Source organism: Podarcis cretensis (assembly GCF_951804945.1).
Source record: "Podarcis cretensis genome assembly, chromosome: 1".
In the NCBI taxonomy this organism is placed as follows: domain Eukaryota; kingdom Metazoa; phylum Chordata; class Lepidosauria; order Squamata; family Lacertidae; genus Podarcis; species Podarcis cretensis.
In genome coordinates this window covers 33,028,787-33,042,540 of record NC_137170.1, presented here as the reverse complement: position 1 = coordinate 33,042,540, position 13,754 = coordinate 33,028,787, and the positions used below count along the sequence as shown (strand labels likewise).

The window sequence follows — 13,754 nt, the reverse complement described above, 5'->3', positions numbered from 1 at the left end:
AATCCCTGCGACGGGGTGAGCTCCCGTTGCTCAGTCCCAGCTCCTGCCAAAAGCACGTTGAAAGCACGTCAAAGTGCAAGTAGATAAATAGGTACCACTCTGGCGGGAAGGTAAACGGCATTTCTGTGTGCTGCTCTGGTTTGCCAGAAGCGACTTAGTCATGCTGGCCACATGACCCGGAAGCTGTACGCCGGCTCCCTCGGCCAATAAAGCGAGATGAGCGCCGCAACCCCAGAGTCAGTTAGGGGTCCCTTTACCTTTATTCTTTACCATGCTAAAATAAGTAAAATGTAGATTCACCCACCCCATTTCACCAAAGCATATGGAACAAAGTACCAGTACCAACAACTAGTCAATAAAATAAAATCTTAAACCGAGGCTTCTTTCAACCATTTTTACTTGCCTGTAAAACTGTACTGTCTCCAAATCCAAATCCTTCTTTTAATAAAGCTGTAATGTAACTGAGATCCATACAAAGGAAAGGACTGGCAGAGCTGTAGCTGTCCAGATTGTCACATACTTCAAAGAAAAAATTGAGAAGAACAGTCACCAGTATTGGAGTAAGTGACTCCAAAATAAACAGTATTATCACAAAGACTATTACATGTAATTCTAGCTGAATGTGAACCACAACTCGGAGATGTATGATCCTATAGGTCATTCCACATTTGTTCATTCCCACCTGTGCTACACTTGTGCATCAATTAGTTTCAAATGCTGCTTTAGGAGCATTCGAGAACAAGAACCATGGAAAATGGTGCAAGTGCAATAATAAACCGAGTTGGGAGCCATCACTCTTCTACTTGTTCCCAATCCCTTAATTGTTTAGTATATGTTTTTAGTTACTCCAAAGTAGAATATTTTCTACCTGGAAGAGAGAAGAACTTGATGGCCATATTAAGACTGTGCACTTTAAATGGTTCCTAAATATATATACACGTGAATGCACTTTATTGGAATACATAATCTATGCAAGTATAGTGGTACCTCGGGTTACAGACGCTTCAGGTTACAAACGCTTTGGGTTACAGACTCCGCTAACCCAGAAATAGTACCTCAGGTTAAGAACTTTGCTTCAGGATGAGAACAGAAATCGTGCAGCGGCAGCGGGAGGCCCCATTAGCTAAAGTGGTACCTCAGGTTAAGAACAGTTTCAGGTTAAGAATAGACTTCCAGAACGAATTAAGTTCTTAACCCGAGGTACCACTGTAGTTGAAATGCTTGTGGACTGGCTGACTTGCCCTTATAAAATCATAGACTCATAGAATTATAGAGCGAGAAGGGATCCCAAGGGTCATGCAATGCAGGAATTCTGCCCACAGCCATCCTTTGGTGGGCTCAAACCACCAACCTTCTGGTTAATAGCCATGGTTGTTTCATGGCTATTCCATAGTGGTTCTCTGAATTCAAAAGTGCAGAGTGAATTCCTAATTTCTTAAGCAGTTACTCGAAAACCTGCTTTATTCTGATCAATCCATTAGCCTTACCTTGTCCCTTAACAACAATGGTCTGATATTTCAAATGTCAGTGAGTGACTAAAATACACCCTCACATGGCACTATTTCAAAGTGACATGACTACTGCTCCATTAACTGGAAGTACCCTAATTCAACTCTCAGAGTACATTTTACCTTCTTTGGCTTTTCTTCTAAAGTCTTCCACTTTGAGAACACCGCCTTTCTCATAATCTGAAATGTCAAAAGATAAGGGTCATCCTCTGGCTACGAGATACAGTGAAAAACTGATAAAGCACTTATCTCTGTGGTAAGTGTAGTAGTCTACCCAACACAAGTTATAGCGGGATTTCCTGATCAATTTAGGATGGCATGGGATGCTGATAATAAAAAACCCCAAACATTTAAATGAGTTACAATGTGGTGTTTGGCAGATTCAGATATGGTCCTTAAAGCCATGGTTTTCACATTTTCTTCTCACAGATTTCCTTTCCATGCCAATTGGTCTATGAAGGAAGCTATTTGTGTCTGCCACGGAACCCCAATACATAAAACAGCTAATGCAAATAGTCTGTTTACCCAGAGTCCTGTCACTGGCCTATGGAACATACCCTTTGTAGGTGGACTGACTAGGAAAGCAAGATACAGCAAACATTAATGGCAAACATTTAAGTTGTCATTTAAACATTTAATGTTTGTTTAATTTAAAACAAGTTAAACATTTAAGCACTAGCTTCAACTCAGATCATGGGCACCAGTATAGCATTTATGGGCAAAGCAGCAAACTTATGGACTTCTGGTACCCACAAAGACTGCCCCCCTGCTTACTGCCCCCTTTGTCATGAAGCGAGGAGGAGTAGTTCCTCCTTCATCCCTACCAAGGCCTGTAAAACAACAAGCTTGTACAAACACATATTTTGTTGGGAGAGATGCAACTAGAGGGGGTGATAGCTACACACACACACAGAGAGAGAGAGACAGAGGGAGAGAGCTCAAAACATGCCCATCAGCCCAAAAAGGCAGGTGACCCCGTGAGCCATGATAGCCTGGCAGTGGCACCTGCCCAACCAACTGTGCTGCTGCATTCATTCTCCACAGGAGTGAATGAAATAACACCAATCATTTATACAGAAGGAAGCATGTAAAAACACTCCTTTATTGTTAAGGCTCTTCCAGAGGTTAAAGGAATTCTGTTCTAAGCACTACGTTTGCACTATCCTCAACCATCTGCAGCCACACTTTAATCCATCCTCATACAACTGAAAAGGGGAAGGCATGTTTTTAAAGGTTCATAAAGTTGTGCTGGCTGCATTGCTCATGCTTGTGATATTCAATAGGTGCCAGTGACATCTGGTGCAACCACATTCTACCCAGCATTCACAATGGATACACTATCTGGGCTGGGGGAATCATATTTCTCCAGGTACAATATATACTTCCAGTGCTTACCATGCCGGGATAATAAGATATTCCTGCAACAAATGAACGACCCGTGTGCATTCATTGCATGAACAGAGGAGCATCTGGAACGGCTCATCGAGTCCCATCGTGTAGGTGACTGACTGAAAGAAGGGCATTCATTCCCCAAGGGTCATAGAGCTCAAGCAAGATTTCAAATGTTTGCTATTCACCTATCAGGGCGGTGTCCACAGCCCGATCGTAATAATAGGAAAAGGCATAGAAGGAGCTGTGCCGAATCTCATCTGGTTGATGCAGTTTTCCCTTTACCACCTTCAACACTTCAGAATAGCAAGGTTCAAATCCCGTTTCTCCTGGCAGGGTAAACACACAAAGGTAAGTTCAACATGTCATGAAGCCCATTGCAGATAAGTGCAGAATTGCTAACAATGAAATTAAGGAAAGTGCAACAGTTGTAAATGGTGTTTCTTGGCAGCTTTGCAATATTGGCACAGCCTGGGCACATTCCCATCTCTATCCTTACGCCTTATGATTATACATTGTTTTTTAAAAACAAACAAGCAAACCCTAGGTGATGGGGAAGGGGGTCCTCTACCCAAAAAGGACTCTCTTACAACTGTGAACCCAATATTAAATGCCATAGATGTCAGGGAATTATGCAAGGTAACCTTATTGTGAGCCTTGTGATCCAAATACAGTAATGGAGATTTTAATGGAGCAGAAGTGACTCATTTGCCTGGTTTGCACACCACACCGAGACAAACCATGGCTTAGCACAAACGTATTGGTTTGGAGAAGAGATGGTGGCTGCTTTGCTCGTTCCCTGATTGTTTTGCATCTGTTCCACGCCGAGCTAACCCATGGCTTACCATGTCCAAAACTGGGGTTGTGATTCAGCTCTCCTGGACAAAACTTGGTTAGAATTTGTGCTTAGTCTGGACAACACTAAACCACAAGCCTGGGTTGAGACGACACCTTAAGCCAAACCGGTTTAACTCAAGCAGAGCATGGAAGCAAAATGACTGGCTGTGATCTCTGGGAGCCCACTCACTCGGGTCTTTGTGCTAAGCTTCCATTTGGCTTAGCATGATATGCAAACAGGGCCACAGTAGCCAGAGGAGAAAGGAAATGCTGTCTTCCTGGACCTAAAATTTATGTTCTGTGCCTGCTGCAATCTGAAATGGAAACTCAATAAATATTAGAAAAAAAGAATGTCCGTTGCTATTGCCTGTGCAAAATAGCTCAGGTCTTATCTTGACACCTCTTCCTGACTAAAGCCTCTGTGTCTTCACGAATCTCTGACTCATCTCCCAGCTTTCTCTCTTCTCTGTCCTTAAATACTAGGTTTTAATAAAAATAGGTATTCCTTTAATCCACGATTTAAGAACTTCCTGTTTTCAATAAATCAAATCCAGAACTGGCCTATCTTCTACGGGTCAGTTTTGAAAGATTATCACACTTCAAGCGAGCAAAAAGGGGAAATGTTTCCATGCGGCTGCAAGCTGCGCCTGCAAAGAAGTATTATGCAGTGCTTTCTCTGCCACAAGCAAGCCCTGCTTGTGGCAGGGATAGGTAAAGGTAAAGGGACCCCTGACCATTAGATCCAGTCATGGCCGACTCTGGGGTTGCGGTGCTCATCTCGCTTTATTGGCCGAGGGAGCCGGCGTACAGCTTCCGGGTCATGTGGCCAGCACTTCTGGAGAACCAGAGCAACGCACGGAAACACCGTTTACCTTCCTGCCAGAGTGGTACCTATTTATCTACTTGCACTTTGATGTGCTTTCGAACTGCTAGGTTGGCAGGAGCAGGGACCGAGCAACGGGAGCTCACCCCGTCGCGGGGATTTGAACCGCCAACCTTCTGATCGGCAAGTCCTAGGCTCTGTGGTTTAACCCACAGCGCCACCTGCGTCCCTTTGTGGCAGGGATGACTTCATTCAAAACTTCTGTTCCGGAGTCTCTTGAGTGGAGCCAATCCCAGAAGATCTGGTATTCAGCACCAAGTTTAAAGATATTGAATGCAAGCCCCACTTGCAGGCAAATTAGTGCACTTTAACACTCCTTGTTGTTCCTTTGCAGCTACAGCTGTACTATACCTGATGTCGTAGGAAGTCACATGTGGGGTAAGTGAATATGGCCTGGGGTAAAATACCTCATAGCTTAAATTGGGACCACTGGCCTCCAGGCTATAGGTTCCCCACCTGTGCCCTATGAATTTTATTTAAAATAGTTACTTAAAAAAGAAAACCCTCCAAGTGTAAGTAGCAAAACGTTTAGAAGTGGGGAGCATACAACATAAAATTCACATCAAGCAAATAAATTATGGCAATGGACAGCTTCACTGAGATTCAGATCAAGGATTCCCAGATGAAATAAGAATACAAGTTACTTCAGTGGGACAATATACTCCAACGAGCACAATCAATGGCTTTTCAGCTGAAGATCTGTTTCCTGATCATTATTATTTCTGGCTGGGTCTAAACCATTTCAAGCCATTACCCCAGCAATAAGCTCCCTGGGACCAGAAGATAGATGATAGATAGATAGATAGATAGATAGATAGATAGATAGATAGATAGATAGATGATAGATAGATGATAGATAAAAGTCAGAGCAGCAGCAGTCTTGGGAAACTTTATCTCTCCAACTTACCTTCTTTGTTGCCACCATACTGGTATTTCACTCCCCCAAAGTGCCATTCTGCCTCCAGCTGTTTTGGCAAACATGAACTTCGGAACGTCCGTCCATCTGATGCTAAAGAGAATATAGATCGGGTGAAATCAATAATGCTTATGTTTTTCAGTACCCTTGGTACTTGCAGGAAAAGGAAGTTGGGAAAAGTTCAAATGCCAAAGAAGAAAATCAAGTTTTTTCTTGTTTCCCCAAAGAGGAAGCTCAGTCCACTAGACCAGGAGTAGCTAATCTTTGGTCTTCCAGATGTTGGTGTACTGTAGTTCCCATCAATCCTGACCACTGGTCATGCTGGGTTGTTGGAGGAGATGGGTGTTGGAATTCAACAACAGCTGGAGAGCCACACATTTCCCACCCCTGCACTAAACTCTATGTAGGCAGATGGGTCCTGTATAGACAGGTAGGTGAAAAATGGAAGAGACAGATACAGGTTGAGGAATGCTTCTGCTCCCAGCCAAACTGGACTAAAAATGTATAGATGGGGCAGCAATGTACAACACCGGGATGGAGGCCATGAAACCTAAGTGTATTCTGGGTGAGTTGGCATGATAATGGGATGTGAAAATGATAATAGTTGTATGTGCTACTCAAAGGGTCTTGATATTAATATGTTAGTGGACTCCTAGGCCAGGCTTCCTCAAACTTGGCCCTCCAGATGTTTTTGGCCTACAACTCCCATGATCTTTAGGTAGCAGGACCAGTGGTCAGAGATGATGGGAACTGTAGTCTCAAAACATCTGGAGGGCCGAGTTTGAGGAAGGCTAAGCAAAAGGAGGAGACGATACATAGAAGGTTCTCAAGTAGGAAGAGCATCCCCTGAACCCAATTTTTTTCACATTCGAGCAAAACAAGAAGCTGAGTTGCTGAACGGTTTAAAAGAGCTGAAGTAGTATATCTACTGTTTAGAATGTAGATCGTAAACATGGTGCTTGTTTGTTTGTTTGTTTGTAATCACAACCCAAACTCACCTCCACCCAAAGGCTTGGTTTTAATAAGCAGTTACCTACCACAAAGGGCAGCTACAATTGCTTTCCACAATTTGGCTCCTCTTTGAGTTTATCTTTCAGCTGGCTTGTATAAGCCTATAGAGTGCCATGTTACCTGTCTCAGTGACAACAGAATCTCATTAAAAGGAAAGTGCACACCAGGAAGGGGATAAAGAGACAGCCTGTCAGAAGCTGGTCTAGGACCATTTCCCATTAGAATTCTGAACAGGACAAATTCTAGGGACTGGATGAATCCACTTAGCTGGATGACCCGACCCCCCCCCCCCCGAGTCCATCCACACACACAAACACAAAGCTATTCTGTCTGACTGTACCTTCCATTTCCAGGGCTCCCAATGTAGCAAGCCGTGCAGCCTTCAGACCAAACCCCAAATAGCTGTAAAATGAAGAAGGCCAAACAGCACTTGGTTAAAGTCGGAGTTCATCCTATCCCACTTACAAGACTAGGCAATTTTATGAACAAGGATATAAGATCAATACTCTGCTAAAACAGCCTCCTCCTTGCTAAGCCCATATATGAAATGTTAGCATGTGGTTCTTTACAGTAATCCACAGACTACCTGTTTATTATAATGAGAATAAAGACACATGTGGGGTTGTGATAACTAGCAAGAGATGCGATGCTGACTTCAGAATAAGCAATACAAATTATTAAGGCAATATTACATCTGGCAAATACCTAACAGTGTCTTTAAAAACAGTCATTTGCATAGAACTGCCTCACTCACCTGTGTGTGTAGAGCTTGTAAGTGCTGTTGAACATTTCAAATGAGGTAAGGAAATCTACTGGTGTTTGTTCTAGGGTTTCCTAAAATTAGGATAATGAAAAAGGATTCTTCAGTGACTTTAAAATTTCAAGATACATTTGTGTAACATTAGTACAGCATATAACATTCACACGAGTCTTGAAGAGACAAGAGAATTTTGATAATCTTAAGCTATTAATGTTCAGAAAACATCTGCTCTACTGTAGTAAGGAAGAAAATCTTCTATGAAGGTTGATAATGAATGTAGTCACAGTCATAAATTGATGATGCTGGAAAGCTCACAATAAGGAAAAAAGGTAAAGGACCCCTGGATGGTTAAGTCCAATCAAAGGCAACTATGGGGTTGTGGCGCTCATCTCGCTTTCAGGCCGAGGGAGTTGGCGTTTGCCCACAGACAGCTTTCCGGGTCAAGTGGCCAGCATGACTAAACCGTTACTAGTGCATTGGGACACTGCAATGAGTGCCAGAGCACATGGAAACACCGCTTACCTTTCTGCTGCAGCGGTATCTATTTATCTACTCGCACTAGTGTGCTTTCGAACTGCTAGGTTAGAAGCTGGGACAGAGCAACGGTAGCTCACCCCGTTGCGAGGATTCAAACCGCTAACCTTCCGATTGGCAAGCCCAAGAGGCTCAGTGGTTCAGACCACAGCACCACCCACGTTCCCTGGTCAGAATATATGTATGATAGTAAGATACAGGCACTACTTTAAAGAACAAGCTGCAACATTTTGGAAGTCACAGCTTGAAAAGCAACATTATCAAATGCATACCATTTCACATTATTTCTGGTACAGTGGTACCTCGCAAGACGAATGCCTCGTAAGACAAAAAACTCGAAAGACGAAAGAGTTTTTTGTTTTTTGAGTAGCTTTGCAAGACGAATTTCCCTATGGGCTTGCTTCGCAAGACGAAAACGTCTTGCAAGTTTGTTTCCTTTTTCTTAAAACCGTTAATACCCAGGGTGCATTGCTTGAAGAGGTGCAGTTGCGACTTGACTTCGAGGAGCAACTCATAGCACGCGGTGTGGTAGCCTTCTTTGAGGTTTTTGAAGACTTTGGTGATTTTTGAAGCTTTTCCAAAACTTCTTTTGCAGCCATTTGGTAAGTTAAACTTTTAAAACTTTTTTGGGAGTCTTTGGATTTTGGGTTGGCGTGTTTGGAATTCAAGGACTTGGTGTTGGGGAGGGGTTTGCAAGAATCTGGAAGCTTGTGGTTTTTTTCCTGCATTTTTATGATTTTTTGTGACCATTGGGGCACTCTGCTGTTGTTAAAAAAAAAGATTTCTGGGTTTGGATTTCTGTGTGGTGGGTGGCTGGGGGAATAGTTGAGAAGGGGTTTGCAAGAATCTGGAAGCTTGTGTGTTTTCTAGGCGGTTTGGTGCTTTTGAATTTTTTGGATGTGAAGCACTGATTTTTTTGTTTGGGTTTGCGAAGGTAGGAGCTGTGCTGCCATGGGGCCCAAGAAGACTGCTGCTGCAGAGGCCGGCGAGAGGAAGAAGGAGAAGGTTATGCTGGAAATGAAGAAGGAGATCATCCGGAAGCACGACGGTGGAATACGTGTGACAGACCTCGCCAGGGAGTACGGGAGGAATCCATCGACCATCGGGACCATCCTGAAGATGAGGGAGAAGATCCTTGCGACTGATGTAGCCAAGGGAGTCACCAGGATCGTGAAGAACCGCCCAGCTGTTCTGGAGGAGGTAGAGAAGTTGCTGCTCATCTGGTTAGAAGAGAAGCAGCGTGCAGGGGACACAGTGACTGAGGCCGTCATTTGTGAGAAGGCCAAGGCCTTGCACGCAGACCTCGTCCGGCAACAGCCAGGAACCTCAGGCGAGCCAGAAGTCTTCAAGGCAAGCAGAGGCTGGTTTGACCGGTTCAAGACAAGAGCTGGAATCCACAGCGTGGTCAGGCATGGAGAGGCTGCCAGTTCTGATGTTCCTGCGGCTGAAGACTTTGCAGCGGAGTTCCTGGAGGTTGTGACGACGGAGGGCTACGTTCCACAGCAGGTCTTCAACTGCGACGAGACCGGGCTGTTTTGGAAGAGGATGCCCAAAAGGACTTTCATCACTCAGGAGGAGGCCAAGTTGCCTGGCCACAAGCTCATGAAGGACTGTCTGACCCTGCTCTTCTGTGCCAACGCAAGCGGTGACCTGAAGATCAAGCCCCTGCTGGTGCACCACTCGGAGAACCCACGGGCCTTCAAGAAACACAAGGTCGACAAGGAGCAGGCCTCGCTGAAAGAGGAGGAAGGAACTGAGGAACGGCTGTCCTCCAAAGAACTGAGGGACATTTGCCAGAAGTGGAAAGATGTGCAGGCTTTTGCACAGCGGCACCACCCTAACAAGGACCTGACACGTGACCTTGCGAACACTTTTGATACGAGGGTCATGTCGTCTTACAGGGAGGTGCTGAAAAGGCGGATGAAGCAGCAGACCATGGACAGGTTATTCAGCAAGAAGCAAAGAGTGGAAGAGGAACCTTCTTCAAGTTGTCCCCCAGAGTCTTAGAAAATGTATGTACAGTACTGTACACTTTGGTGATTTTTAAATGCTTTTCTGTCATGTTTAGAAACTTAAATTATTGTTCCTTCAGTTTTTGAAATGCTCTTTACAGTATGTGTGACTTTAAAGAGCACTTAATAAACTCTTTTTGTACCAAATTTGGCTTTGTTTGGACTTTTTTTCACCATAGGAACGCATTAATTGATTTTCAATGCATTCCTATGGGAATCCGTGCTTCGCAAGATGAAAAATTCGCAAGATGAAAAAACTCGCAGAACGAATTAATTTCGTCTTGCGAGGCACCACTGTATTTAAAACACTTTTACAAAGAAGCCTAACAACCTAATGAATATTATTATAATAATTTAATAATAACAATAATTTATTATTTGTATCCCACCCATCTGACTGGGTTGCCCCTGCCAGATTAAAGCAGCCTAGATCTAAATGAAATAAAACATGAAATAAATAGGACACCTGCACCAAATTATCCAACATTTGGGCAACCTCGAGATTCCTCACCTCCCGCTGTGGCAGGAATGTGATCTGGGTTGAGGCTCCTCCCAGATCCAGGGTCCCCACCGTCTGCTGATTCCGGCCATACAACTGCCCTGCAGGGAACATTGAAGAAGTTCAAAGACTACCCACATGCCCAGAGAGTTTCCATGTTATCTATTCTTTGCAGCCCTGAATGGATTTCAGCAGCAGAGTCTTCTGAAAATTTGCAGTATAAATATCCAACTACCTACTCAGTTTTTATGGAACAGACTCTATCCAAGCCTCAAAACTGAAATCACAAAGCAGTAATTACCTGTCAAAAAGTTCACAGTGATCCAGGCTAGTATACCTGCAAAAAGGAAGGAAAAGTAACTGAAATCTATCTTTGAGACCCAAATGCAATCCAGAAAGATATCCACTGCTGCTAGATTTCCACCTCTATCACTGTTCAAGCATAATCTCTTCCAATCCTTCCCTAGGTTTTGAATATGTTCTAGTCTCCACCCCCATCAGCCTTCACTGTTTTCCATTTGAGACCTTCCACAATTCCGCTCTTGAAATATGACTTCATTTCTAACCCACAAAAAATGTATTATCTTTACTCTTAGTGGACATGCTTAACAATTCACTTAGGGACAATTCACTTGACCACTTTGGCATGTTGAACATGTGAGAGGGATCCAGGCTGAGTTTAGCGCGCAATAAGAATGGTGGGATAGCTTTGCACTGCTCACTGTTTCCCATCTCAGAAAACATTTTGGCATGCAAATATGCAGGCAGGGACTGTGCTGTTTTGCCTGTACTTCCCGATAAGTTACAAACAATAATTCACTGTTCATCACAAAGGTATGGAAAGTGAGTTGAAGATCATTTGGTAAATGTAGGCTGACTGATAAACCATGCTTGTGAGGAAACAAAAAACCTCTACTCTAGTCTGTCATTGTTAATCAGATTAGGGGTAGGAAATCTCAGGCTCAGGGGCCAATGCAGCCCTCCAGGCCTTTCCATCTGGTCCACAGAACCCTACCAGTTCATGCCCCATCCACAGGCCACACCTCTCCCCAGCCCTGTTCCACGTCCTCTTCCACTGCTTTTCCTTCACCGAAAGACTATGTCCCTGACCTTTGACAATGCCTGTTGATGAGACTGGGGCAGGGGAGCGCATAAAGACCTGTGACAATGTAGCTGACTGTACAAAGGTAAAAGTCTCACCTGTCGGGCAGCATACTTTTGTCTCCAACCCTGCACATCTCTGGCATACAGGGGCTCCCAACCCCCCTGGGCTAGATACACTTAAAACTATTTACTCACTATGCCAGTTTGGCTACTTGAATTTGTCCTTTGCCTGAGTTTCTTCTAATTGCAAACTATGTGACTGCTTTTCATCTAACAGTATTGCATTATGAAATGTTGCCATTAAAACCAAAGAGACTCTTTGCTTTCCTGTGTACAGAACCTAATTCTCCTCTAGAAACTTAAAGCGTCTCTTTGGGACTAAGAAGGATATTGTGGTTTAGCCACTGTGATACTAGCAATATTTTACCTTTCATTCGGCACAGGGGAGATGCTTCTCCTTCCCTCTTGCTTCTGTGGTTATTCTCCCTCACTTAGTCCCCTCCCTTTTCTTTCTCCCTGAACTCATCACCTCCATTCCTTCCCATTTTCTGCCTCCCGGGACCCACCTTCATAAGATCCATCCATGATGCTAACACTGTTATCAGGAACTAGAAATGGTGACTCCTCAAAGACCACCCTGACCTGTGGAAATGAAAAAAACTAGGTTATGCATGGATGAGTGGATGTCATAACTTTCCTCCCGTACAAAAAACAGTGGGAGGAAAATCAAGGTGAGCACAAGTCAAACGCTTTCACCCAGCATTCAGGTATAAAACAGGAATTTATTGAAACATAGTGACAGCAGATCAGTGGTGTAGCGTGGGGGGTGCAGGGGGGGCCGGCCGCACCGGGCGCAACTTCTGGGGTTAGGGCAAATCGACGGGTTAGGGGGCGCAAATTACTTGCCTTGCCCCGGGTGCTGACAACCCATGCTACGCCACTGCAGCAGATGTAGGATCTACAAGTGCCTCTCACAAGACTTGTATAGTATTTTTTAAAAAATCAAGGCAAAACTGCACATAGGCAAGCACTGAAAAGAGCTTGTTACATATGCCCCCAACTTTTACACAAGGAGCCAACCCCCTTGCAAAACCTAAAGTTACCTCAGAGAGTAAAGCTTGGGCTTTATGCTCTGCTAACAACCTCAGACCAGCCGTGGCTTTCAGGACTACTGGGGTCTTATTCCAGTGACTGGGCGGTACAGCTTCTTTAGCCATGTCCAACAATTGTCTGACTGTTTCTGCTCCCTAAAGTTGGAGAGAAATCCAAGACACAAATGTTGGTAAGTTCGTTCTCGCCTATAACTAAGTTGCAGGTACATGCAACTGCATTTACTCACATTTGTCCCTTCCACCCCCCAAGTTCCTCTTGCCCCACCCTCTCTTACCTCTTCTGTTATCCTAGATTGTAAGCTCCTGTCCAGCCCCCCCTCCCCATTCTTAAGCTGTGTCAAGTGCCATGTCTACTGATGGTGCTGTACAGCAAAACATCTACTTCTCACCTGCCTCTTCGTCCTCCTCGCCTTCCCATTATGCTTTCTTTTTCTTCTTCATGTTATATAAACTGAATTTAGAATGAGTGGGGAGGAAGAGAGCCAAATAGTCACAAAAAGCCATCAGAATGTGTTACCTTTCCAGGCTGATCAGCATAGGCGGAGAGTCCTGGCTTGACTGATTCAAAGATTTCGCCTTCTAACTCTGCAGGTTTTTCTGCAAAAATCAAGCCAAACAACTTTTATAATAGTTGATCTTCCCAAATGCGTGCATATCTATCAAAAGGAAATTACTGGTTTCACAGGACATCAATCTAACACATCATTATTTCTTTCACACAGAAAATGTTCTAGTATTGGCCACTGTGGCTTTGGTTTTCAAAATGCAGCCAAACTGACAAATTCAGTATACTTTTGGTAAAGGAAATTCTGAGCCCTGCAAATCCAGATGTAAAAAGAATTACGGTACTGGGGCTACAAGTCAGCACAAAATTAGATGAAACATGACAAAGCAAGCTGATCTGGATAAGGCCAAGCAATCAAAATAAGGAGCTGAAAAATTTATCTAGCATGTCCTAAGGCAGGGGTCAGCAAACTTTTTCAGCAGGGGGCCGGTCCACTGTCCCTCAGACCTTGTGGGGGCCCCGACTATATTTTGAAGAAGACAGAGAGAAAAGAACAAATTCCTATGGCCCACAAATAACCCAGAGATGCATTTTAAATAAAAGGACACATTCTACTCATGTAAAAACACGCTGCTTCCCGGACCATTGGCGGGAGGGATTTAGAAGGCGATTGGGCTGGATCCG

At 44.1% G+C, this 13,754-nt stretch overlaps 1 protein-coding gene and 1 long non-coding RNA gene across 4 annotated transcripts in view; one reads left to right on the top strand and one right to left on the bottom strand.

The window, feature by feature from the left end:
• Positions 1-13,754, bottom strand: part of ENTPD5 (ectonucleoside triphosphate diphosphohydrolase 5 (inactive)) — a 28,905-nt gene that overhangs the window by 2,834 nt on the left and 12,317 nt on the right. For all 3 annotated transcript variants that reach the window (XM_079972610.1, XM_079972611.1, XM_079972612.1), the window contains exons 3-13: positions 13,083-13,162; positions 12,557-12,700; positions 12,020-12,095; positions 10,651-10,686; positions 10,362-10,450; positions 7,299-7,378; positions 6,885-6,946; positions 5,525-5,626; positions 3,086-3,226; positions 1,632-1,688; positions 404-519 (exon numbers count right to left, since the gene is read on the bottom strand). In XM_079972610.1, the coding sequence (XP_079828736.1) occupies positions 404-519; positions 1,632-1,688; positions 3,086-3,226; positions 5,525-5,626; positions 6,885-6,946; positions 7,299-7,378; positions 10,362-10,450; positions 10,651-10,686; positions 12,020-12,095; positions 12,557-12,700; positions 13,083-13,162 (983 nt within the window). The remainder of the gene's footprint in view (positions 1-403; positions 520-1,631; positions 1,689-3,085; positions 3,227-5,524; positions 5,627-6,884; positions 6,947-7,298; positions 7,379-10,361; positions 10,451-10,650; positions 10,687-12,019; positions 12,096-12,556; positions 12,701-13,082; positions 13,163-13,754) is intronic.
• On the top strand, positions 8,434-9,997 carry LOC307214309. Its single transcript, XR_013837906.1, has 2 exons — positions 8,434-8,605; positions 9,907-9,997. It is a non-coding gene; the product is annotated as an uncharacterized lncRNA (long non-coding RNA).